Source organism: Diabrotica undecimpunctata, chromosome 8 (genome assembly GCF_040954645.1).
Source record: "Diabrotica undecimpunctata isolate CICGRU chromosome 8, icDiaUnde3, whole genome shotgun sequence".
Lineage (NCBI taxonomy): Eukaryota > Metazoa > Arthropoda > Insecta > Coleoptera > Chrysomelidae > Diabrotica > Diabrotica undecimpunctata.
In genome coordinates, this window is record NC_092810.1 from 104,447,216 (window position 1) to 104,473,984 (window position 26,769).

Here is a 26,769-nt window from a genome sequence, read left to right on the forward strand (position 1 = left end):
TTCTGTGTAGACACGATATTTATATTAAACTAGTGCATAAGGAAAAAGATTTATATAATAATCTAGCTCTGCAGGCCTTGCTTTACTATTCTTTTTCATTCTTTCCTGTTTGCTGCTTTATTTTTCCAATTTGATATTTTAAGTTCATCTATGAATTTTTCAACATCTTTTTTCCACCTGGGTTTTGGCCTACCTTTCTTCTTTCTTCTTCCTATTCCTTCTGTTAGTATTCTCTTGGGTATTCTCGTGTTTGGCATCCTTTGGATAAATCCCATCCATCTCGGTCTTTGTGATTTTATCATCCCAACTATATTCGGTTCTATCTATATCTTCTCTAGTTGTATATTTGGTATTTTTATTCACATTCCATTTAATAGCTTTTCTCCTAATATTATCCTAACGACTTATCTTTTCCACCGTATGAGCATGACTTCGGATTTGTTCATCGTTGATGTTTCACTGGCATATAACGTTATAAGTCTTATGACTGTCTTATATATTCTTGTCTTCTAGGTATGATGTAATTCTTAATAACTTGTTTACAGCAAAGATACAACGACAAACAGCCATTATTCTCTCCTAATATCACTCTTAGGGACAGGAATCTTTCTACTTCTTCGAGTTTATATATTGTCCTTCTGTAGATTATTGTAAGGTATTGTCCTTGTATATATTCTCGTTCTGTTTCATGTATTTGGTCTTTTCTTTGTTTATGTATATCCCCTTCTTTCTCATTTTCGCTGCTAGTTTTTTTTTATTTAGAAAAAACATATAATCCACATCAACCACGCAGCGTTATTTGTGGAGTAACGTACACAAGAGTTCATTTTATTTACATTAAATAGATGTATATAAACGTAAATCTTTTAAATAATTTATTACATGGTCAGTGTTTATGGTTAAAGTGGTTTTGATGTCATCTGAGATTCCATATTTTCTTCTTGTTTCTTCGTGGTGCTGGCAGTCAATCAGAATATGCTTTACCGTCAATGGGAGAGAACAGTTTTTGCAGATTAAAGAAGATACTTTGTTGATTAAGAATTTATGGGTCAGTGCAATCTGTCCAATTCTTAGTCGGTTAGTTATTACTTGGTCCCTTCTATTGGATAGATTATTCAAGATGGTCTTCACAAGAGGATAAATCTCATATAGTTTGGTTCCTGAATCTTTCCAGTAGTCTTGTCATATGTTCATACAGTGGTCTTTAATTAGGTTTTTGAGATCGGGGTATGGGTAATTTCTTGATTTGGTTGTGTATTGTGAGTTTATTCGACCTGTGTTTGCTAGGTTGTCCACTTTCTCATTTCCAGCTATTCCTACATGCGACGGTACCCAGATAAATGATAGTTCTTTTCGAGTTGATTGAATTATATTTATCTCATTTTTTATAGTCCGAAATATTGGATTTGTGGGGTATATTTGTTTTACACCTAATAGAGCATTTAATCAGACCTAATAGAGTCAGTGATGATGACACATTTATTCTCACTACGCGTTTTGAAGAAAATTAAGGCTTCCAAAATGGCTGTAGTCTCGCCTGTGAGGCTGCAGCAGTTTCTAGGTATGCGGCAGCGTGTCCGTCATGAGCTTTAGAGGCATCACTGAAAATGTGGAGATAATTAGGATAATGAGATATCACTTCAAAGTACAAGTGTTTAATGAAAATCGGATTTGTAGTTGATTTGGGGTATTTTGTGAGGGTATCAATGGTAAGTGGTTGGATTGTCCATGAAGGAAAATTTACACTGACTTGTAGAAATCGATTTAGCTTATCCATATCAAAGTTAGAAGATTTTATTCGTTTTATAAGGGAAGTACTATTTTTAGTTAGTTTTATAGAACCAATACTGTGATGGCAAATTTGGGAAAATACTGGATATTGTTTCTGTGCTGATATTTTCCCTATATAGTTTAGGGATAGTTATTGGCGTCTAATATAGGACTAGTTCTGAAGGCACCCAGTGGCCCAGTGCTAATCTCAAAGCTGCAGATTGTATCGTATTTAGTTTTTTTAAAGCAGTTTTGCTTGCAGCACCGTAAGATATGCAACCGTAAACTAATTTACTTCGAATAAGTGATTTGTAAAGGTTAATTAATGTTTTACAGTCGGCATCCCAAAATTTATCAGATAATATTTTAAGTATGTTTAACCGGTTTTTGCATGCTTGTTGTAATTTATGCCTAAAAAACTTACTTCCGTTGACTGTTTTCTAGTTAAATCATTTAATGTTAAATTAATTGTATGGTGAGTGTTACATTTACTAAAAATTACGTATTGAGTTTTTTCTGCAGAAAAATTGAAACCGGTTTGTAATGTCCAGTTTTGAAGTCGATTTAACATAAGTTGTAATATATTTGTTGCTGAAACTAGGTTATTAGGTTTGGTGTAAATAACAATATCATCCGCGTAAATGTTAACTTTAATAGGAGCTCTAATTACATTTATGATGCTATTAAAAGCCACTAAAAATAGAGTTGGACTTAAAATGGATCCTTGAGGGATTGCATTATCTAGCATTTTTGGAGAAATTGTAATTATATTTATTCTAACTTGTATAGAACGATTACTTAGGAAATTTTTTATAAAAGCAAGCATGTAACTTTGAATTCCATAATTATTATGTGTTGCTAGTGTAGAGTGTTTCCATGTCCTATCAAAAGCCTGGGATATATCAAAGAATATTGCAATCAACTTCTGATTGTTTGCAAAGGCTTTATTGATTGAGGTTTGTAGTGAAATATGATTACCTAATGTAGACCGTCCCTTGCGAAAACCAGTATTTTGCACATGCTGCATGTGAGAGAAATAGGACGGTACAATGAGGGTATATCTTTGGGCTTATTGGGGAATGCATAAATAAACATGAAATACCTGAGGAATGGAAAGAATCGCATATGAGCACCATCCATAAAAAGGGAGATAAATCGAAACCTGAAAACTATAGAGGAATTGCATTTACTAGTAGTATTAGCAGAATATATGGGAAAATAATAAAAAATCGAATAGAAGAAGAATACCAAGATATGGAAGCCGAACAACAGGCTGGTTTTCGTGCAGGTCGATCTACAATAGACCATGTCTTCTCTATTACTCAGATAATTGAAAAGAAAGTTGCTCGTGGCCAAGAAGTCCATCTGACGTTCGTAGACCTTAGGAAAGCATATGATAGTATCCCGCTTGATAAATTATGGGAGGCACTGGGGAAAACAAATATAACTATAGAATTGATTGAAGCAGTAAAAACGTTGTACTACCAACAAACAACAAGAATTAAAACAGGAAATCTGATAACACCGGGATTCAAAGTGACTAAAGGACTAAGACAAGGATGCTGTATATCCCCAACATTATTCAAAATATACCTCGAAGCAGCAGTCAACAAATGGAAGAAAAAATGTACGAATATGGGCATACCACTAATAGACTTAACTTTGTACACTCTGTGCTTTGCGGATGACCAGGTCATCATCGCACAGGACTCTGAAGACCTTAGTTACATGATGCGAAAACTATTAGAAGAGTTTACAGAGTGGGGTTTGGAAGTGAATATGGAAAAAACTGAGTACATGAGTATCGGAGGAGATCAACATAACCTTCTCGTAGAGGAAAATCAAGAGATCAAACTATGTGATAACTACAAATACCTAGGAGTAAAGATCACTCAAGACGAAAAATTAGATGCAGCCATTAAGGAACGAAATACACAGGGAAGGAAAGGCATAGCCTTACTAAACAGCGTACTGTGGGATAAAAACATCTCTAAAGACAATAAAAGAAGAATATACAACACCATAATAAAAAGTATCACAACATATGGATGCGAAGTGTGGCCCCTAAAAGACAGATCAGAGAAAATGCTTAGAGCAACAGAAATGGACTTCTGGCGCCGCTCGGCGGGAATCTCCAGACGCGACAGAATAACAAACGAGAGAGTCCGAGAAATCATGGGGGTTACACATAATATTGTTGATGACATCAAAACGACAAAACTCAGATGGTACGGACACGTAAGGAGAATGCCGGAGAATAGAATACCAAGACAAATTCTTAAATAGCAACCAAGAGGTAGGCGAAGACCAGGAAGGCCTAGAAGAAGTTGGAGAGAAGGAGTTGATAAAGAAATCAGAGAAAGAGAACTGGAGGACGATCTATGGAACGATAGAATGAGATGGAGATTGGAAATCGGAAAACGTCGAAGAACGTTGTAAACCGAAATTATATATATATATATATATATATATATATATATATATATATATATATATATATATATATATATATATATATATATATATATATATATATATATATATATACATAAGACGACGGCGTCATCAAAAACAGAAATTCATTATGTTCGCCAAACTAACTTTCTGCAGATACGCCCTATTCAACAAAGACGGAAGTGATGCCATCAATTTCTATTTTACATCTGGTTGGTTATTTGCTGACTACTATTGTTTCAGTTTTCTGAGATGAGATTGTCATATTAAATTACTTTGCTCTTATGTTAAATATGTGGACTAATCTTTGCAGACTATCTTTATCTTGGACTATCAATATTGCGTCGTCTGCGTAACAGTGTATTTTTATTTCTTTGTTTCCCATCCTGTATCCTCTTCCTTTCTTAACGCTTTTAATTCATGATCAAATTGAAGAGCATGGGGCTCAATGAATCCCCTTGTCTTATTCCGCTGCCTATTTCTTACAAATTTGAATATACTTTTTATTTATCTTTACACTGGCACAGGTGACTTAAGGAAAATTGGGATTTCAAGCAGGAGATTAAATTTTAATATTAATGTTAGGCCAACGATTAGCTTTGTATCGTAGTTACCCACTAAAAGATACCAACCTTTATGCAATAATTTGTACGTGTGGTCAGTTGAATCGTTTCTTATTTACTTAATTCGGAACCTCTGTAAATTCTCCGAATAGAATTTAAATGTTTAGGCGTGTGTTCTTAAGTGGTCATCACTGTCTTGACCTTTTTATTGTTGCTTATTAAATAGTTTGACTGAATTTCCATTTTATTTTGATTGTAAAAAAATTGTTGTGTGTATTGCGAAGGTAAATTCAATATATCATGAACAAAGTCACTGTTTTTTCGAAATACATAAACAATTATTTTTCAGCGATAAAATTTAAAATAATTTGAGCGATGCCCTGCTGTACAACGCTGTAACACACAACGGCGTAGTTGTTCCATTAAGTTTGATCGATAGCTTTAACCCAATCGAAGTAATGTTTATATAAAGACTAAAAGTCCCCTAAAATATACAACAACACATATTGAAAGTTTAATGAAACAGTAGCTAGCTGCTTTAAAACTTCAAACATGGAGGTAATGGAAGATGGCAATTTAATGGATAAAGTGAACATTTTGATTCAAAGGGACATGGAATATTATGATGTAAGTCCTAACAACAACTTTGACTTAAACAGTTATTAGATAAATAACAAATATAAATGTTATGAATTATACAGAGCATCCAAAATCGCTGTGATATAAAACTGTAAATTCTGAAAAGCATTTAATATTGATACTACATGTCTTGTATATATGTTCCGAAATTTTTTTGTTTAAACCGTTTTCTCTTGACAAATATTACCAGCCAAACTAATCAAAAAGCAAAATTAAACAAGAATTGAACTTACGTTGAATGATTAAATTAAATTTTTGTAATAATACAGATCAAATAGTCATACAAACTAATAGAATGTTAGATTGCACTTTTAAAAATTGTAAAGGATTGTGTTTGCAAGCAGTAAAATTAGTATACGCGGAGTTGGTGCGATCACAGTTTGAGTATGGGTCAATTATCCAGTGTAACGTCTATAAATCATTGCTAGCGAGTGTACAACATCAATTTTTAAGATATTATAACTTCATTTTTAATCTGGATCTTATTACTAACCATAACTATTCACAAAAATTGCATTATTTTTAACTGATCTCTTTGAATTAAATGGTCGACATTTATTTTATCTATAAGTTATTAAATAGTACTATATCATGTCCAGATTTTCTTTTCCAAGTTAAATTCTTGATTCTTTAGAAGACACTGAAACTAAATAGCTTATTTCATATTGGATTCAATAGAACCAGTTATGGTAAAAACAATTTTTAGCAGATCTTTAGATTTTTTAAATAAGGAGGAAAATTTGATGTTTTAAATAATTTATTTGGATTTTTAAGAGTAGTTTATTGAAAATACTTTAGTTTAATATTATAGTGTACCTATAGTTTTAATATTTTGTAAATAAAGTGAGGACTATATTTCTAGTATGGTTTTTGATACAAAACTCAATTTTTGTTTATTTACTTTTTGGAAAACATTTTTTACATTAGTTTTGTTATATTCTTTTTATTTTATTTTTATTAAGTATTTTATTGGGTACCTTGTATTATTTTTTTTTGTTCAGTCACATGACTAATACCTCAAACATAAAAATCTAATGAACGTTAAGTCCATAAAATATCAATAACGAAGAGTTGAATAATATGATTTAAGTATTGAAATTAAAAATACTTTTTTTTTTGTATTATCTCCTTTTTATCTATATTTGTATATAAAAAGATGATGATGATCAGGAAAGGTTCTCAGAGTTTCACAGCAAACTCTTAAGCAGCTATCTACTTAATCCGACAGCTGCTTTGATTTACACCACATTTATATAATATATATATATATATATATATATATATATATATATATATATATATATATATATATATATATTGAGATGATATTAAACATAGGAGAAAGAAAAATAGTGTTTAAAAAAATAATTTATAAGTTATACACTAGATAATATTATATATAAAAAGTATTTGGTTATTTTAATAAGTTATGTACTAGAGAATATTATAGAATATATTTATATGAGGGCATTCTTAAGGAATTAACATAATAATAAGTTTAAAAAGTGTTTAAGTTGCAATGTATTTGGTTATTTTAATAATTATAATATTGTAAATATATTTGAGTGAGCCATCTTTATAGGCAACCAAATATACAACCAGGTATACACTGAAGTGAATTTAGCTGTAGGAACTTTATAAATAATTAAGGATTAAAAAATAGTGTCATTTATTAATTTAAAATGTTTAATTTATATATAAATTTGTATTCTGATCTGAAAAGCCTAAATTTCCATAAAATGCTAGATAGAATTTTAGTTAGAATAGTAATCTTCTAGATAGCATAAAAAGAATTATCTAGAAAGACGTCAATAGACAGAATTTAACCTTTGTTCGCACTAGAGTCTTCGCGAACATGGTTATGTCTGTGAAATGGAAATATTCGAACATATATTTTTTCGGGAACATTCGTGAATAAAAAAAAATGATATAAATATGATGTGATTTGGATTCAAAAAGACAGACACAGTTAGTAAGCAGTCAGTATGAAGTCAGTATAAAGTCAGTCGGTCACATTTTCAATATAGTGAAGTCAGTTGTTCAGTAATTTTAAGATAGTAAGGACAGAAAGTCAGTCAGTTAGTCAGATTTTCAAGATAGTCAGTCAGAAGGTCCAGATGTTTAATATAGTAAGTTCAATGAAGATTAAGAAACAGAACAAAGAGAATATTATTGAAGATTAAAAATTATGTTATGTATATTGTGATTGGAGATATATTTATTGGAGTTAATGTATGTTGGATTGGAGTTAATATTTAGTGATTGGAAGAAAAAAAAAGATTATTAGAAAGAAGAATAAATAGAAAAGAGGAAAGAACAATATTTTACTAATTTTTAAATACTATTAAGAAGAAAAATATTCTAAAATGGTGGAAGCTGATAATTAAAACATTGTGGAGTATTTGGCAAGGCAAGTTTACAAAAATAAAGATAACCGAGGCTGAGAATGAAGACATTGAGTGGTGATTAAAATCTTTATTTTGGAGAACAGTTTCATTTAGGCATTCAGTGACAGAAAGGTACAAAATTTTGTTAATAGAATTTAATTAGTGTCATAAGAATTTCAATTTTAAAGATAGTTTGTTTAAAATTTACATTGTCTATATAATTTAATTAGTTTCATAAGAATTTCAATTTAAAGATAGTTGTTTTAAATTTACATTGTCTATATTAGATATGTATTTGTGTTTCATAATAGATATAATAAAGATAATTTCAAAAAGTGCTTTAATTCTTTGAGAACCGCGATAAAAACCCTATATATATATATATATATATATATATATATATATATATATATATATATATATATATATATATATATTGTTATGTTTCTTCTTTCCCAACCAAAGAAAAATAAATAAAAATATCCATCGGAATAAAATTTTAAGATATCATTATAAACAAAAATGTATATAGTAATTTAAGATAAGATTTAGTGTAGATAAGAATAGAAATTTGTTTGGCAAACGACCTTTTTCCGTTTCAAACAAAATTATCAAAAAAACCTTTGTTTAGAATTAGAAGACATTTTACCTGTAAGTTAATCTTTTCATTGTTTGTATAGTCGAGTATTTAATGACCATATTCTAATCTTTTGAAATATGTATAAATGATGTATTGAAAAAACCAATTTTAAAGTAAGCTATTTAGTTTTTCTCTGAAACCGAAATTAGGCTTTTCCAAAATCATGGTAAACACAATTTGAGCTTTTGATTGGACGGTCGCTTTTAAATGGGAATTTGTGAGTCGATCATGAGAGAGGAGAAGTTAGTCATATTTTGGTCATCGAAAGGAAACAGTCGTTTGTCTCAAGATAGGGTGTGGTTCGTGAGTAACGGGTGGGCGTAACGAAAAGAAGTGAATAGTTTGAAGAAGGAGATAACAAGTAGATTAAAAGAGGTCCTTGTATCTACCGTGGGCATTTTATAAAGGATATGTGAAAGTATTCTTACGGCATCAAGTTGACAAAAGGAGGTCCTGGTGTCATAAATAAATAGCTGAGTTTGGAGAAGTGAATCAGGTGTTTTTTGTGTAGTCTGCAGGAGGTTTGCAGAGACGTTAAGAAAGAGCCGAGGTGCCAAAGAGGAGAGATCACATCGTTGAGGAGACTGGACTTTTCTGGGTATTTTCCAACATACAACTCAAGAAGAAAATAAGCTGTAAGTGTTTGTACAATTGATTTTATATCTGTGAAGGATCGTTTCGACATCATGGTCATTAGCATTCAAATTTAAGAACTGAGGTTTTGTTAGGCTAATCAAAAGTTTAAAGTTTTGTTATTTTTTGTTTCAAAAAAAGAAAATTTTAAGTAAAATTGGTTTTTCACGTAATATAAATGTAAGTAGCTTTATAATCTTATTATCATAAAAATTTGATTTATTTTCTTGTATGCTGATTGATAAGATAACGACAGAATTTAATAATTGTTTTATTCGTTCATATAAAATAAAGAAACGTAAATTTTTGTAATATAATATATTTGTATTCTTATCCTTTCTTCTCCTTCCCGATAAAAAACAACTAGAAAATCTTTTGAATCCATCGAACACAGGTAATATAAGGATTATTTTACTTTTGATAACAAACAAGTTATATAATTTTTTATTGACTCAATAAACTAAGATTAAAGTCAAAATAAACAATCATAACAAAATATATATATATATATATATATATATATATATATATATATATATATATATATATATATATATATATATATATATATTAAAAAACACTCATTGCTCATAAAACTTTTCACAAACTATACATCATTACAATATATATATATATATATATATATATATATATATATATATATATATAACGATGGTTGACACTACAAGACTATTTTCTTATTTGACAGAAACTTTCTCTCTAATTTAACTAATGGAAATTCTCTCATTTCCATTAGTTAAGAGACTAAGAATATTAAACGGAGCCTTAATTAAGATCATATAATTGCTGAATAAAGTGATCTGTTTCATCCCTATATTTTTGGCATTCGAAAAAAATATGATCTAAATCACCTTTTTTGCCATAATTTTGACAAAGATCATTTTCAAGAATACGAATTTTATGTAGATGTGTGGTATATAACAGACAAATCGAAGACGTGTTGTAATATATTTTCTTGAATATGGCTGGAACCACGTTCTATTCTGTATTTGATTTTGTATACTACAGTATCTAGAAGGATTGGTATAAGTATGTTCAGACCAACATTCGTTGAGATATTTCATTTTAATATAAACGACTGCATCACAAAAACTTACAGGTAGTTTGTTGGTCAAATTTTTACAAATTTTTTTGCCAGCACATTCACATGCTCATTATGTTCGAGACCGATATGTATAACCCATACAAAATTAATGTTTTTATTAACTTTTTGTAGTTTTAAAATCCGTTTTTTAATTGCATATATAATATAATTGGAGGTGTAACCTGAGTACTTAGCCAAAACCAAAGAATTTAAAACAGACAGTGAGTTCGATACAATTATTGTCGAATCAACTGTAGACTGCGTTAAAAATGTCAAAGCGTCGTAGATTGTAATATCTTCAGCACTAAATATAGAAAATATGTTATCCATTTTGCAGAAATAATTAATATTTTTGGAGGGAATATAAAAAGCACACCTCACACCATCCTTGGACTTAAAAGCATCGGTATATATTGCCACATATTCTTCGAATCTTGCATGCGTCCACTGCAGGACATAGGTCTCCCTCAGCTCTTTCCACCTGTCTCAGTCTGGTGCGGCTTGTATCCAGTTATTACTAATACGCCTCAGGTTGTCAGTCCGTCTATTTGGTGCGCGTCCTCTGCTCCGTATTGCTTCTTGTGTTGGTCTCCACTCGACAATACGTTCTGTCCATCGGTTGTCTGACAATCTGGCGACGTGTTCTGCTCAATTCCATTTTGGCGACGTGATTTTTTCGATGTTGTCTGTTGTTTTTGTTCTACGACATATTTATTCGTTTGGGATTCGGTTTCTTAGAGAGACACCCAAAATCTGACGCTCCATAGCTCTATAAGTTACGCGAATCTTATTCACTACCTTTTTTGTGAGTGCGAATGTCTTCGTTCCATAATTGAGTATAGGTAACACATATTGGTCAAAGATTTTTCTTTTGAGGCTTAAGGGTAGATCCTATTTAAATACATAATTTAATTTACCGAACGGTGAAAAACAACTTAAAATAATCTGCTATGCAGACGACGCAATATTACTCCCTCAAACTGAAGATGATTTAAAACATATGGTGCAGCAATTTAATATAACCACCAGAAAATTTAACATGTCAATTTCCCCAAAAAGACAGACTAACAGGCTGGTTACAACAGCAAATTTACTGAAATGTAAATTAGAGCTAGAAGGTCAGATAATACAACAAGTGATAGAAATTAAATATCTAGGAATCACAGATCTAGCTACGGAAAGCTCGAAACTGAAGTTAAAGATCACGTGAATAGTGCAAACAGAGCCGCAGGTTGCCTGAATGAAACAATATGAAGAAATAAAAATATCGGGAAAGAAACGAAAGGCAGAATAATATACAAAAAAGTTATCAGGCCAATAATGACATACGCGGAAGAAACAAAACCTGACACAGAGAGGACAAAAAGGATGCCAGAAACAGTAGAGATAGAAAATTTGATGGTAAGACACTATGGGACATAGCTAGAAGTACAAATATAAGATGTAGATGTAAGGTGGAGAACATCATTAACTGGGTAAGCAATAGAAGAGTAGCATGGAACGATCATATAAGCCGAATGACAACAAATAGAGTAGTAAAGACGGCAAGAGACGGTTCCTCAATAGGAAGACCATCAGTAGGAAGACTACGAAAACGATGGAATTACAACTTACTGGAAGCACATTGAAAAACAGACAGAGTCATGTCTATATAAAAAGAAGAAGAAGAAGAAGAAGAAGGAGAAGAATTTACCAAACGCTGCTCAGGCTAATCCTATGATACGTGGGAGCTCACATGTCTGGTTATCTCTGCTCAACCGAATTTCATGTCCTAAGTACTAATACGATGTAGTCTGCATAATAACATCTTCCATCACCTTCCATCAACAGCAATATTTCAATTTAGCACCATATTAGTCATTATTTGCGTCTGGTTTATATTAATCTTTAGTCCAACCTTTAAGGAAGCGTGATATAATTTTTCAAACATTATTATTGCATCTGCCATACGTTCGGCTATAAGGACGATGTCATCTACAAATCTCAAATGACAGCTTCTCTCCATTTATGTTGACACCATGCTCGTTCAGATGTGCTTCCTTACAAATATGTTGCTGAGTTGCAACTGAGTTGCTTTGACAAAGTCCTCGTAGACATACCGTCTCAGGACTCGCAACTAATGTAGAGTCATATGTCGCCATGTTACCAATCCAACGGTAACTTTAACATCTTAACTGTAAATTAGACATAATGTAAATCAAATCTTATTTAATAATTTTTAAAGGGTTTTTACCCACATATTTAGTGGCTACATCCATGTATTAACTATTATAGACACTGATGATGGAATATTTATTCCGAAAACGTTTTGTCAATGCAACATAGCCCAACTGGGTTTTTTATATACCTTTTTATAAAGGATTTTATTCAAAATTTTTAGTATATGGTATACAGCCAAATACAGGAACTTTGTTTCCTTGTGGATACTACTTTATTTGTTTCTTGTACAGTCTTACGCTAGCTATGGCATTTCGGTAGATAGGTATATGTGATTATGTTAGTGTAGCGATGGTCTATTTGCTATTCTGTCAATGCTTTTACCATTTTCTGATGGCTTATGGTATTTAATGCTTTCTTGTTGTGGACAAATATCAGTGCTAATGGTTTATTGTGTTCTGCAGAGTTCTCTATCGGGTTATTTATCACTAGTAAGTGGTCATTAGTGCTGTATCCCCATCTAAATCCAGCATGTTCTCTAGAATGATAGAAGTCTAATTTAGCGTCTAGTCTTATTTTGATAATTTTTGTAAAAAGTTTATATATGTGTGAAAGCAAACTGATAGGACGGTAGGTTTTTAGACCTGTTATCTCCTGACTTGTGTAATAAATAATGACTGCATTGTTTCATTGAGAAGGAGTTTTTCCTTGGTAGATGCATTCGGTGAAAAGCTTGGCCAAACCCTGGATAATTTTATTTCCACCTAGTCAATCACTACTCCGTCATCGCCAGGGGATTTATTATTTTTTATTTCTAAAAGTGCTGTTTTGATTTCGTATGGAATTATTTCTGGCATTAATTCTGATCCCTGCTTTGTGATTTTGAGCAGGGGCTTATCTTACCTTCCGTCGATGTTCTCATACATTTCGATATAAAAGGATGCGACAACCTCAAAAATTTTGGTTCTATCAGTAGTAATGTTTCCATCTTTGTTTTTTATTTTGTATATATTTTTGTTGCCTATGTTGTTCGTATTTCGCCTCAAAACTTTTAAACTTTTGTTTTCTTGAATTATTTTAGTTATTTCTCTTGTATTATTTTCTCTTACGTCTTTTCGGATTGATCGGTGGATACCTTTATTTAATTTCTTCTTTGTTGTGTAGTTGGAGCTGTATTTTTGTGTCAGGTGTCTTCTTTTACCTATTAGCTCTTTGGTATTTTGGCTTAGTTTTTCTTTATGGGTCAAAAGGTATAGCAGCACTCCCTTTCCATTTCTTTTGGTGCCTGCGTTATGCCATCATTTGTTTGATCTACATCTTTTATTTTATCTTGCAAGTCTTGTATATATATTGTTAGTGTATCTTCATACAGGTGGTTGTTTTTTGGGGGAATCATATCATATTTATTCTTTCCAATTTGATATTTCATAGTATCTTAACTCGGATTAATCTGTGGTCGCTTCCTATTGAACACTTGTTAAGTACTTCGATGTGTTTGATTATTTCTTTTCTGTTTGTTATGATATAATCTATTACATTTTTGACACTGCCATCTAGGTTGATCCATATCCATTTAGGCTGAGGCTTTTTATCGAAAAAAGAGTTCATCATGAATAAATTTTCCTGGTGTAAGAAGTTCAGAAATCTTTGCCCTCGTACATTTCTTTTGCCATATCCATACTTACCCATTGCTACTTCTGCATCATCTTGTGTAAATCCCATTTTCGCATTAAAGTCACCCATAATGTGGATTATTATTGGATTTATACTGATAAAGTTTTTATATATAACAGAATGCATTGAGCTGCTTCTTCCTTTTGTGGTTACGGGATTATATGTTAGTTTTTTTTAATTTTATCGTTTATTTTTTTAATGAAATTGACTTTCCCTACGAACAAATTAATTGAAAAGGTATGAATCTGCGAACTCCTTATAACGAATACTTAAATAAAGTTTCTTGAACTTTTTATGTATTAAGTTGATATTAACTTGACACATTTTTTAATTATGAACGTCTCATGATTCTTTTCTTTACCTTTGTCTCTATGCGGGAGTTTACTTCCTATACATTTTAATTACATTCCTTCATAAGCTTCTAGTGGCTAATTTTCGGTTTTATTTTGTGTGTACGCTGTATATATGACGTTTTGTCTGCAACTAGGGCAAGTGTTATTAAAGGCATTGCGGCGATGGTCGTAATTGTCGTATCATATTTTTCTGTCTTTAAATCAGTGAGCTAGAGAAAGTTACAACCACTACTGCATGGCCTTTGATAGAGAATACCGCCATTATTGACGGAACTTTAGAAAGACATAATTGTAGATCACATCGCGTAAGCCCCAAAACTATAACTTATCATATGTGTAATTCTATAAATTTATTTTTATACAATATTATAAATATATAACTTTTAGTATATGAAAAAATAGTGTATTTTGCACTAGTTACTATGGCACCTAGTTGAAAACGAAATATCTTGTGTACAATTAACCTCATTTATTAACTACGAGTTGATTACTAATTTAATGGGAATAACCCACAATTAAAGTTTAAAATAAGTTTATTGACGTTACAATTTCCACTTCGGAAATCGTTCTCAAAATACAAACGTTAATAAATTAAACAAATTTTGTTTTTTGTTACTTGGTGAAAAATTGTTCCAATAATTTAATTGTATCTTACTCATTTATATTGACAATTCAGACATATATTATACATTTTTAAGTAGACGACTTTTTGCCAATATTTCTGAGTTGTGTTCCTGGAACGACTTTACTGAAGGATAGTTCATTCGATTATAGTCCATTTTCATCATATTGATAGCACATTATGTATACAAGTCCCTAAACTGTTGATAAGGGTGACTCAATGAAAAATAGGTATTTGTCAACAATTTTACAGAAGTATATAGGAAAACAATTTTAAATTGAGTATGACCACCAGGTATAAAGGTTGAAGCAGAATAGAATACAATAGTTTTGAGGGTTACTAATCCCTAAATAAAGTTGCCAGTGTCGGAGTGATGGAGCTTAACAGGTACTAATGAATTTGCAAGAAATGTAAGATGTTTATTTTATTGGTTATATATAAAATAATTTGTGGCCGTAACAGGGGCCGATTTGTAAAAAAAATGAATATTATTTTAATCAAATTCCATTTCAGATTCACTGCTTTCTTCAGAATCTATGGAATCTTCAACTCCAATGTTAATTATTACCGGTTCCAGCATTGCATCAGTCATATTATCCAAATTCCACATTTTATTTTCTTCCTTGTGAGCATGACTAACAGCATTTTTCCAATTTTCTGGAGTTACTTTTCATAAGGAATGTTCTAATAATTGTTGTAAGTCTTCTAATTTAAAAGTTTTGTTGTTGCGTCCGACTTCACCCTTTACTTAAGACCATATATTTTCTATTGGATTTAGATCACAGTGGTATGTTGGTAAACGTAAAATAATTACATCACGGTTTAATGCCATTTCATCAATTATATATTTTTTTAAGCTGCTTTATGTTGCCTTACAATAGGTAATAATTCATTTTTTGTCGAATTCTCCTTGTACCCAATTGCGTGTTTATCAAACCATTCGAGTATCTCTCCTTTTTTCCATGCCGTTGTTGGCAATTTTTCTGCTAGTCTTGAATGGTAACTAGCATTATCCATGACTATGACAGAATGTTTTGGAATTACATCCAACATTTGCTCAAAATATTCTTCAAAAACGTCAGCAGTCATTTCCTCGTGGTAATATTTGGTAGATTATGAGGCAAAACTTAATAATCCACCATTAACAAAACCGTATTCGTTTCCAATATGGGTTATTATGAGTCTGCGTCCTTTTCCAACGGGAAGATTGTTTATTCCAGTAGATACACCTTCGATGAATGCCTGACGGGAACTTTTCACATTTGTATCAACCCATAGATATGGTACAGTATGACCTTCATTTAGCCAAGTCTCGTCCAAATAAAAAATTGTTTTCCCTTCTTCTCGGTACTTTTTAATAGTTCTTAGATAATCTCGTCTCCAACATACAATGTAATCTTTTTCAATTAAAACGGATTTTCTTCTATTCTTTTGCCAACGAAATCCCATCTCTCTCAATAGTCCCCATAATTTCTTGTTGCTTATGATTGGTAACTCTTCGTTTTCTCTAATTAATGTTTGGATTTTGTCCAATGTTGGAAACTCTTTGTTAAAAAAAATGAGTGGACGCTGCGTCTTATCATGTTTTTATGTATTTCTTCAATTTCCAAGGGTTTACTCCCTCCACTCTTCTTGGGAGATGAAACAGTTGAAGGCACCACTGAAGGCACCTTTAACACTACACTTAACCGGGATAAAACCTGTTGCCATGATAAAACCATGAACAATGTACATCTACAAACTAAATGGAAGATGCAAACAATTTCTAATTTATATTATTGGCATAAGCTGTAATGTGGCATAAAAACTACTTAAACTATCATTAGTGAAGCCTTATCAGTAATTCCAGGTGCCCTTTCTTGGGTCAGGCGATAATTTATATAGGAAACAATAATCACCTTTATATTACTGTTTACATTAATTTATTTCGTGAAACATTGAATTCTCTCGTTAATCACCCGTGTATAATTAACAATAATCGTGTGGCATATATACCAACGTTTTTTACGCACAAAAAAGGTATAGTGAGATTAGTGGACACTTATTTTACAGAAGATTTTTTAAAAGATAATGAATTGTTGACGGAATCTTAAAATATTATTTTTTTTTTTGTTTATTTCAAAACAAGTATAGGGTGACGCCTATAGTTTTTTGACCTGTTGAGGATTTGCATACATAATGTGCTATCAATATGATGGAAAAGAACTATTAACCTCATTTATTAACTACGAGTTGATTACTAATTTAATGGGAATAACCCACAATTAAAGTTTAAAATAAGTTTATTGACGTTACAATTTCCACTTCGGAAATCGTTTTCAAAATACAAACGTTAATAAGTAAAACAAATTTTGTTTTTTGTTACTTAGTGAAAAATTGTTCTAATGATTTAATTGTATCTTACTCATTTATATTGACAATTGACTTTACTGAAGGATAGTTCATTCGATTACATGAAATCAACTTTAACTTAAGAATATCTAGGTTCTCTTACTCGTTCGCAATACAGAGATATCTGTCATAATCCTTTTATAACTGGGATTTCTTTAGTAAAATATTTACCTGTTTTATTCGTTACTTTGAATCTTTGTAAAATTGCAAATCGTCGTAGGTCATAAAAAATATTTTTTGGTTAATTAAAAAATAATATTTTGAAAGCAGCGTCAGATCTGGAAACCAAAACGCCAAATAAAGCATTTATTTTATAATTCGTGGTTGAGCCGTAATGAGACATTTGATAACAGCAAAGATACCATAAAATACGTTTTGGAATAGGATGTATAGTGATATTGACTTATTTGTGTTATATTTTGCTTGTTTTTATTATAACTTCCAAAATCTTGCTTTTCCTGCGGTTAATATATATACCTATTTATTCTTTCTCAAATAAAATTTTTTCAGGAATAATACATATTTTTCATTTGTTTTTTGCAGACTAAGCAGTCTATATTACAAGAAACAATTTGTGCTGGTGTAATTGGTGGGAAACTAGATTTTCCACGATCTGCTTCGTTTGCGTCAATGAAACTAGTTATTTGGTGGGAGGAGGAATTTGTAGCTGCCCATAAAAAGTCTTCAGGATTTCTTCCCAAGAATAAAAAGGCAGATAAACAAGCAGATGATGACACTGAAGGGATTGTTAAAGATTCAGATCCTTCTAAATTTGTGTCTCTCATCGCGAAATCTGCTGACCAACTTTTAGGTAAACTTAAATTATTTAATGTGTAATGACACATTATCAAAATTAGTATTGCATTGTAGTGAACTCCTTAGTACCATGATATGTTGTTCACACAAAATAATTTGAAGTTTTCTGTAACATATGTTTATTTAATGCAACTCATTGCAACTGGTTTTAAATCATCGGATTATTGTTTTCGTTTATATATTTTTCTTTTGACAACCATGTTTATTCTTTATGTCAAGAATACGCCATAAATGTTATCTATTATACGTTATAGTAATAAACGTAATAAATATCTAAAATGTCTAAAAAATTTCAACAAAAAAATTTCTTGAATGAGAGAAATTATTTTTAAATATTGGGTGGTAGAGTTTGATAGAAAGGTGGTAAAAATAAGCAGAAAGGCTCTTTTTTTAAGGATAATCTTCTAAGCGTGTTTCAAGGTTTACCTATCGTCAGCAAGACTTGTGAAAGGACTGAATTAATAGTCCAAATAATGACAATTATTAGTAAAATATTGCACCAATACATGCTAAAAGCGATCTCTAATGAGAATAAAAGACGTAAAGTTGCTAGAGATTAAAATAAAGTGTAAATCTAAGCTAGTGATTAACGTAAAGTGTAAATCTAAGCTAATATTAGTAAAATGTAAATATTCCTAACAATTTTTAAATATAAATGTGCACTTTTTAAACATAAATTTAAATGTACAGGTCCTGTTACTTCAGTAAATGAACGTGAAATACGACATTTCTGGTTTATGGTTTACCTTTTTATAGTTTCATACAGGACTCAAGCTAGCGGGGACAAATGAGCGGAATCCAATTTAACCTACGTAATATTTTTTTACCCATTTTTCTCTAATTTAGTACCACTCTAATAATTTTTCACCACCAAACCAACCTTAAGGGAAGCGGTTCTGCTGGCTTACGTTTCAAGCTAGCAGAATTCGGAAAAAAACTTTTTGCTTATTGCATATTTTTGCACCCATTTTTCACTAATTTATTACCACCTTAATAATTTTTCATAATATTACGTAGGTTAAATTGGATTCCGCTCATTTGTCGTCGCTAGCTTAAGGGTCCTGTTGGATACGTACTAAATGTGTCTATTTATGTTTAGTTAATTTTTTACGCATGACGTTGTGCAACACCGTGGTTTTTATTTTATTTGCTTTTCCATTATACTGTACATTTCTTTAGTTACAGTAATTGTGTTGTGCTTAAAATGTAAATAGTTTTCTTCTATACTGCTTTGTCTACTCAATAATTTTCTAAAATTTTTGCAGCTCACCTTCATATTTTGACTCAAGAAGCATTAGATCACGCAGACCTAACCGTTCTTACAGGCACAATAGGTGCTTCAGCACTTTTGAAGAATTGCCTTTGGTTTTATATTAAAATAATCAAGGAGGATAAGCAATGCCGTATCGAAGAAATACAAAGTAGCTACAAGAAATATCATGAAATGTGTGAAGCTTTAGCGGAACGTTTACTAGATCTGCACTGCAGACTTTTATCTCTGTATATTTTGCAAGATGCAGAATGTTTGGACTGGGAAAGTGAAAAACCATTTTTTGAATCCGAAAGAGGATCTTATATAATACAAATGTGGTGGTTATATATGCAAGGTAGGTGAAAAAATAATATATATTCCATTTTTTATCATGACTGATTGTTCAGGAAGGCTTAACATCGGCCAATATACATAACAAATTTCCTACTCCAATCATTTAATGATACCTATTGATGATAGTTAACCTATTTACAGCTGAATGAGTCAGTTTATGGTATTAAGCAAAAATATTTTGTTAAACTTTGCAACTAATAAATGGGCAATCCTGTTGAAACTTCCTTTTCTATATGCTTTTCTCCAAACAATTAGTTATAATAGACTATATATATCTTAAATGATATATTTCCATGATATATATATATATATATATATATATATATATATATATATATATATATATATATATATATATATATATAGAAAAAGTAGTCCAAAATTTTTGACTAGTTTGGAAAAAATATATGTAAATACTCTTTTCTTTTGGGTGTGGTAGTCAATAAAAACAGAGCTTTGCTAAGGCGTACTATTTATTCTAAATCCAAGCTTTCGGTGGTTTTTTGCCACCTTTATCAAGGTCTACAAAGAAAATTACTATGTTTTAAACAGTTTGAATGGTGCCAAAAAAAGGCTATAAAAAGTATAAAAAACTTACCCGAATGTAAGATTCGTGGCAGAAACAACAACGTTAAATAACATGATATACTGAAGTTGCAATTACACTTTAAAAATTACTGTTAAAAAAACACTTTAAAATTTCTAAATACGTTAAAAGTTAAAAACAAAATTAAGGACGACATGTTAAAACAGTCGTCGCTGCAGGCTTGATTTCAGTCACATTTCACGAGCAGAAAGAGAACGTGGGTGGACAATTATTGTTTAAATAGTTAGGAGAAAATACAAACTATTTAAACAATAATTGTCCACCCACGTTCTCTTTCTGCTCGTGAAATGTGACTGAAATCAAGCCTGCAGCGACGACTGTTTTAACATGTCGTCCTTAATTTTGTTTTTAACTTTTAACGTATTTAGAAATTTTAAAGTGTTTGTTTAACAGTAATTTTTAAAGTGTAATTGCAACTTCAGTATATCATGTTATTTAACGTTGTTGTTTCTGCCACGAATCTTACATTCGGGTAAGTTTTTTATACTTTTTATAGCCTTTTTTTTGGCACCATTCAAACTGTTTAAAACATAGTAATTTTCTTTGTAGACCTTGATAAAGGTGGCAAAAAACCACCGAAAGCTTGGATTCAGAATAAATAGTACGCCTTAGCAAAGCTCTGTTTTTATTGACTACCACACCCAAAAGAAAAGAGTATTTACATATATATATATATAACATCCCATTCACTTACGAGTGCACATTTTTTTATATTAAATTAAACGGTCATATACCTTAAATATATATATATATATATATATATATATATATATATATATATATATATATATATATATATATATATATATATATATATATTGTTTGGGAAAGTATGTACTATTTCTTGTCATATTTTTACTATTAATATTTCTGTTACGGTACTGTAATGTGATCTAAATTCAATACTGTATCCAATACTGACTTTGGTAAAATATATTGCTTCCTGTAAAATTGTTAAACTGGTTGTCTCATGTATTATGTTGTAAGTGCGGAGAATTTGACTTCTCTTTTGTATTCTGTGTCACAAATATGCACACGTGTGTACGGTTTCGTATTACAGTCTCAATTAACTTAAAGTATCGCATTCTAAATCATAATACAATAGGGTGATTTACTGATGTACCCTCTTCGACCCAACGGCCAAAAGATTATTTTCTGACCTGCAATCTCAAGACACTTCATCCCCAGACAGCGAACGAAACAGACCTAGTGCGTGATAGGTTCTCGCCATCGAGCGTCGGCCGGCGCCCCGACGCGGTACCAACGAGATTTCCTTGGCTACGATTCCAATATTTCAAAGTGTAAGTCTATATTCTTTGTACAAACATCAATAATGAGTAAGACCAGTGAATTTCCTAATTTATTGACAGTTATATTTGCTATTTTTCGCTAATTGATTTACAAACAAATTATTTCATTTTTTCGTTATTATTATTTATCGAATATCATTTAACCAGCGACCTCATTAAGTTTTATACAAAATATTTGGCCACTTCGACCGGATGATAAATAATTTTTTTGACTTTGATTCAATTAGTTTCATTGTTTCAATTAATTCATTTTAATTAATTGTTTTTTTTTTCTTTTCAATTTAACTTTGATTCGGTCCTTCGGCATTATTTCTAAACTTAATTTACATAATTAAATTGGATCATATTTACACAGCAATTTTTAAATTTTTTTCTATTTTTATAATTCATAATTTCAGTAGGTAAAATACTTTTATATATATTTTGATTAATATCATATATTGATTATACATATATATTACATTTACGATTTATTGTGTTTTATTGTGATTTATTTACATTTTTACATTGTTTTGTGTTGATTTTTATGAATTATTTTGTTCTACTGGTACAATACTTTCCAACTCATTCTGTACGTCTTGTTTGTTAACTTAAACACATTTCTTTTGATTTTATTTGTTACTATACCTTTCGTTACTTACCTTTTATCGATATTCTTATTTGTTTGCAATTGATTTTGTTTAAAATCGTTCACTTCTTTAAATCTAGATATTCTTTTCGTGTTGATTTGTTAATTTATGTTTGCATTGTCCTCTCTTTCGTGCTTGTATCTTACAATGCTCAACAAAATGAACAAATCCAACTTTTCACGCCATACTCGGCATTCTCTAGATTCAAGGAGGCCTATGAAACGCATTCAAGTATCAAAACCACACGCCTTCATTATTATTCGTAGCCAGGCTAGATTTTCATAAATCTCACAACCTTGTTTCGATTAAATTTATTCTCTTCTTTTACTCGCTTTTGATAATCGCTGTCTTATTTCAATATTTTGATACAATCTCTGTTACTTGTGGTTTTGTTAGTGTCACAAAGCACCCTAAGGTAACTAATCAAGGTGTTAAATGTGTCTTGTGTTCCGGTTCTTATGAGTCATATAAATGTTTGTATTTTTTGTGACTAAACGGGTTCAAGAACTTTTTTCGTTGGTTAATCCACATAATTCTTGTGTACATGGCCTGATTTCACCTCATTCGAAACGACGAATTGCACGGTTGGCGAATCACGGTCTCACGTTTGGCTTCGTTTGTTAACCAACGCTCGAATTTATCTTGTTCCTTTAGACAATCACTTCTTCAAATACCAACATTTATAATTTGCATCACAAACACATTTAATGTTCTCGTCTATTTCGTGCTGTGTGTTCTGGTTCTCACTATTCATGTAAATGTTTGTATTTTCTGGGACTAAACGGCTTCAAGAAATTTTCTCGTTGGTTAATCCACATCATTCTTGTGTACGTGGCCTGATTCCACCTCATTCGAAACGACGAATTGCACGGTTGGCGAATCACGGTCTCGCGTTTTGCTTCGTTTGTTAACCAACGCTCGAATTTATCTTGTTCCTTTAGACAATTACTTCTTCAAATACCAACATTTCTATTGTGCTACACAACCACATTTAATGTCCTCATCTATTTCTTTCCACATAGTTGATACAGATCAAATATGTTTTCGCATCTTTCTTATAATTCGTATCCTGCTAGATACAGGCTCCACAGCCAATTTTATTTCCGTGATCAACCAAATCACGCATTTTAGTAATCAGATCTTATAGAAATACTCATAGGGGTTGAATTGGTTTTTCGTTTCGTAAATTCTGGTCAAAATTCTCGGCGAACCAAATCATCCTGTGGTCTTAGAAATCATTTTCAATTATGTTCTATAAGGGCGAGTCTCTACGACTTATTCTATATTTTATTTCACATCTTTCGTTACTTCTATGTATACAAACATAGATCTTTTCTACAAAGGTTTTGGGAAGTCGAAAAGAGTAGGCACCTGTTAGTATTGTCCCAACACGACGAAGCTCGTGAAGGATATTTCTCAGTGGTTAATTTTTCGAAAATTAACAGGCCGATTTTCTGTTATTCCACCGTTTCTACAACCCAATCCTCTTTATTTATCTTTTTCTCTTGTTTCTATTCGCTACTTATTCTTTATTCTTATGCGTATCTTCATTTTGTATGCTAGAGAATCGCTTCGGGAAACCTCCGAATCTCAAAGAGACATATGTTGCATTCGTGGAAGATTTTGTTACTTCTCAACATATGATGCCGGTTTCTGAATCCGATTTTAAATCGATTATTTCTCATAACTCTCACACAGTTTTCAAAAAACACATTTTTATTTCGCTTCTTTTATCCAAAATTCGTACTAGCTTCGACGCCAATCTATATGATGTTCGAGGTGTGTCGCTAATCGACGCTTTTGATACTGGTCCTAAAAGGGCATCTCGTTCTTTGCTTAATTTTCGATATCTTCGTTGTTGTTTTATTTGCGATATAAAGCAAACGTATCGACAAATTAAAGTAAATAAGGAATTTTGGAACTATAAAAGGGGTTCTCTGGAGATCGGACTTTTTAAACCTCTCCAAGAGTTTTTACTACGTATCGTTACTTACAGTACTTCTTCGTTTTATTTCGCTTATAAACTCTACAAGAGTAACGCTTAGTTTTTAATGCTCGATATTTTTCCGCTAGGCAGTGGGCCAGCAGCCATCTCGACGGACTTACGTCAGAATCACGCTACGAGTGATTCTCTTTGATCTACTCACCTTCTGCAGTGAGAACTCTCTTAGCTTTTAAAGCTCGATGGTTTTTCGCTAGACAAATCGACAACGTCAGCAACCATCTCTAATTATTTTCAGGCTTTGGCTTACGCATTTTGACATGTTGTTCGTTGACAAAGAGGAACCTTTCATTTTTACGGTACTGGGCCTAAAATGGAATCCTACGACTGATTTCTTTTCCCATTCTTCTTGTCCCTTTGACAAACCGTTCACAAAGCGGGCCATTCGTTTGTAAATCAGTCGTATTTTTGTTGCTATCCTCTTGTTTTTATTCATTTTCCATGTCTTTTTGCAAGTCAAACGTGTTCTAAAATCGTTGTGGTACTTCAATGTATCCTGGGATGATGAAACATCTAAACAGATACATCTGATCTCTGTACTTGTATGTGTTACATTTCTTGTGTTATTTCTATACAGGAACATCTATCGCGAGATCGGAGCTCTTGGCAGCTGTACTGCTGACGGATCTAGTCAGTTTTGTCAACGAGTCTAGTCCAATTTTCATGCTCGCTCTGTCTCGACAAGATTGGAACTCCTGGCAGCCATATTGCTGGCTGATCTAGTCACTTTTGTCAAAGGGTTGTTCGTCCGATCTTCCGATATTTCGATTCCGATATCGACGACTGTGCTCCCTTGAGCTTATTTTTCTACCCCAAATTGGCAATCGTATTAAACACATACAAGAACTGATACCACACTTTACTCGGCATCAAATGCCTTCTAATCAACACCTCTCTGATTGTGTTAGTCGTGTTTTATCACTGGCACAATTATTAGAATTTTCACCAGACTGGCATTTTCCTACCGTGGAGCTCGTCGAAATATCATTACGCCGAGATTTCCACGCTATTCTTCTTCTTGTCTTTTCGCACCCCACGGAATTCTTATAGGAAAAGGGGCCAACGGTATTGTGTATGACACAGTCTTTCTAGTTTAGTCGGTCGAAAAATTCTACTGATTCGGCGCTATTCCTTTCTAATTGATGACATTGTACGCGTTGTTAATCTGAGCACAGAGTCAGATGACATCCAACAATGTTCTGTGGTCAAAATATGACCGCCGCTTATTTGTCAATTCATATGTTATTCTTACTTAGTTCTTTATTAGTATATCGATCTTTTCATGTCTATTCTTAATACTTATATTTTCAGCTGTTCTTAAAAACATTCGTTTTTGGCGCGGGAGAATGTTTGGGAAAGTATGTACTATTTCTTGTCATATTTTTACTATTAATATTTCTGTTACGGTACTGTAATGTGATCTAAATTCAATACTGTATCCTAACGACTTTGGTAAAATATATTGCTTCCTGTAAAATTGTTAAACTGGTTGTCTCATGTATTATGTTGTAAGTGCGGAGAATTTGACTTCTCTTTTGTATTCTGTGTCACAAATATGCACACGTGTGTACGGTTTCGTATTACAGTCTCAATTAACTTAAAGTATCGCATTCTAAATCACAATACAATAGGGTGATTTATTGATGTACCCTCTTCGACCCAACGGCCAAAAGATTATTTTCTGACCTGCAATCTCAAGACACTTCATCCCCAGGTAGCGAACGAAACAGACCTAGTGCGTGATAGGTTCTCGCCATCGAGCGTCGGCCGGCGCCCCGACGCGGTACCAACGAGATTTCATTTGCTACGATTCCAATATTTCAAAGGGTAAGTCTATATTCTTTGTACAAACATCAATAATGAGTAAGACCAGTTAATTTCCTAATTTATTGACAGTTATATTTGCTATTTTTCGCTAATTGATTTACAAACAAAATACTGCATTTTTATCTTTATAATTATTTATCTATTATCATTTAACCAGCGACCTCATTAAGTTTTATACAAAACATATATATATATATATATATATATATATATATATATATATATATATATATATATGCATATATATATATATATATATATATATATATATATATATATATATATGCCATTTCCAGTAGCTTTTGCATTGTGGCTGTGTCGGGTCTTGTTTCTGAGGCATATGTCATTATTAGTCTTACACTGGCTTTATAAATTTTTGACTTCACCTCAGTGTCAATGTGTCTGTTTCGCCATATAGTGTTATTAAGGCATCTTGCCAGTCTATTTGCTTTTTGTACTTGACCTCTCACTTCTTTGTCCAAGTCTCCATAGCTAGACAGTGTAATTCCTAGGTATTTTATTTCCATCACTTGTTCAATACTGATACCATTAATTTTTATTTTACATCAGGTTGGTTCTTTGCT

At 31.7% G+C, this 26,769-nt stretch overlaps 1 protein-coding gene across 1 annotated transcript in view; it reads left to right on the forward strand.

Annotated features, from left to right (window-relative positions):
- Nucleotides 1-5,298: 5,298 nt before the first annotated feature.
- Nucleotides 5,299-26,769, forward strand: part of LOC140448507 (uncharacterized protein KIAA0825 homolog) — a 59,143-nt gene continuing 37,672 nt past the window's right edge. The window contains exons 1-3 of the mRNA XM_072541590.1: nucleotides 5,299-5,414; nucleotides 17,932-18,199; nucleotides 19,470-19,811. Coding sequence (XP_072397691.1) covers nucleotides 5,340-5,414; nucleotides 17,932-18,199; nucleotides 19,470-19,811 — 685 coding nt within the window. The 5' untranslated portion in view covers nucleotides 5,299-5,339. The remainder of the gene's footprint in view (nucleotides 5,415-17,931; nucleotides 18,200-19,469; nucleotides 19,812-26,769) is intronic.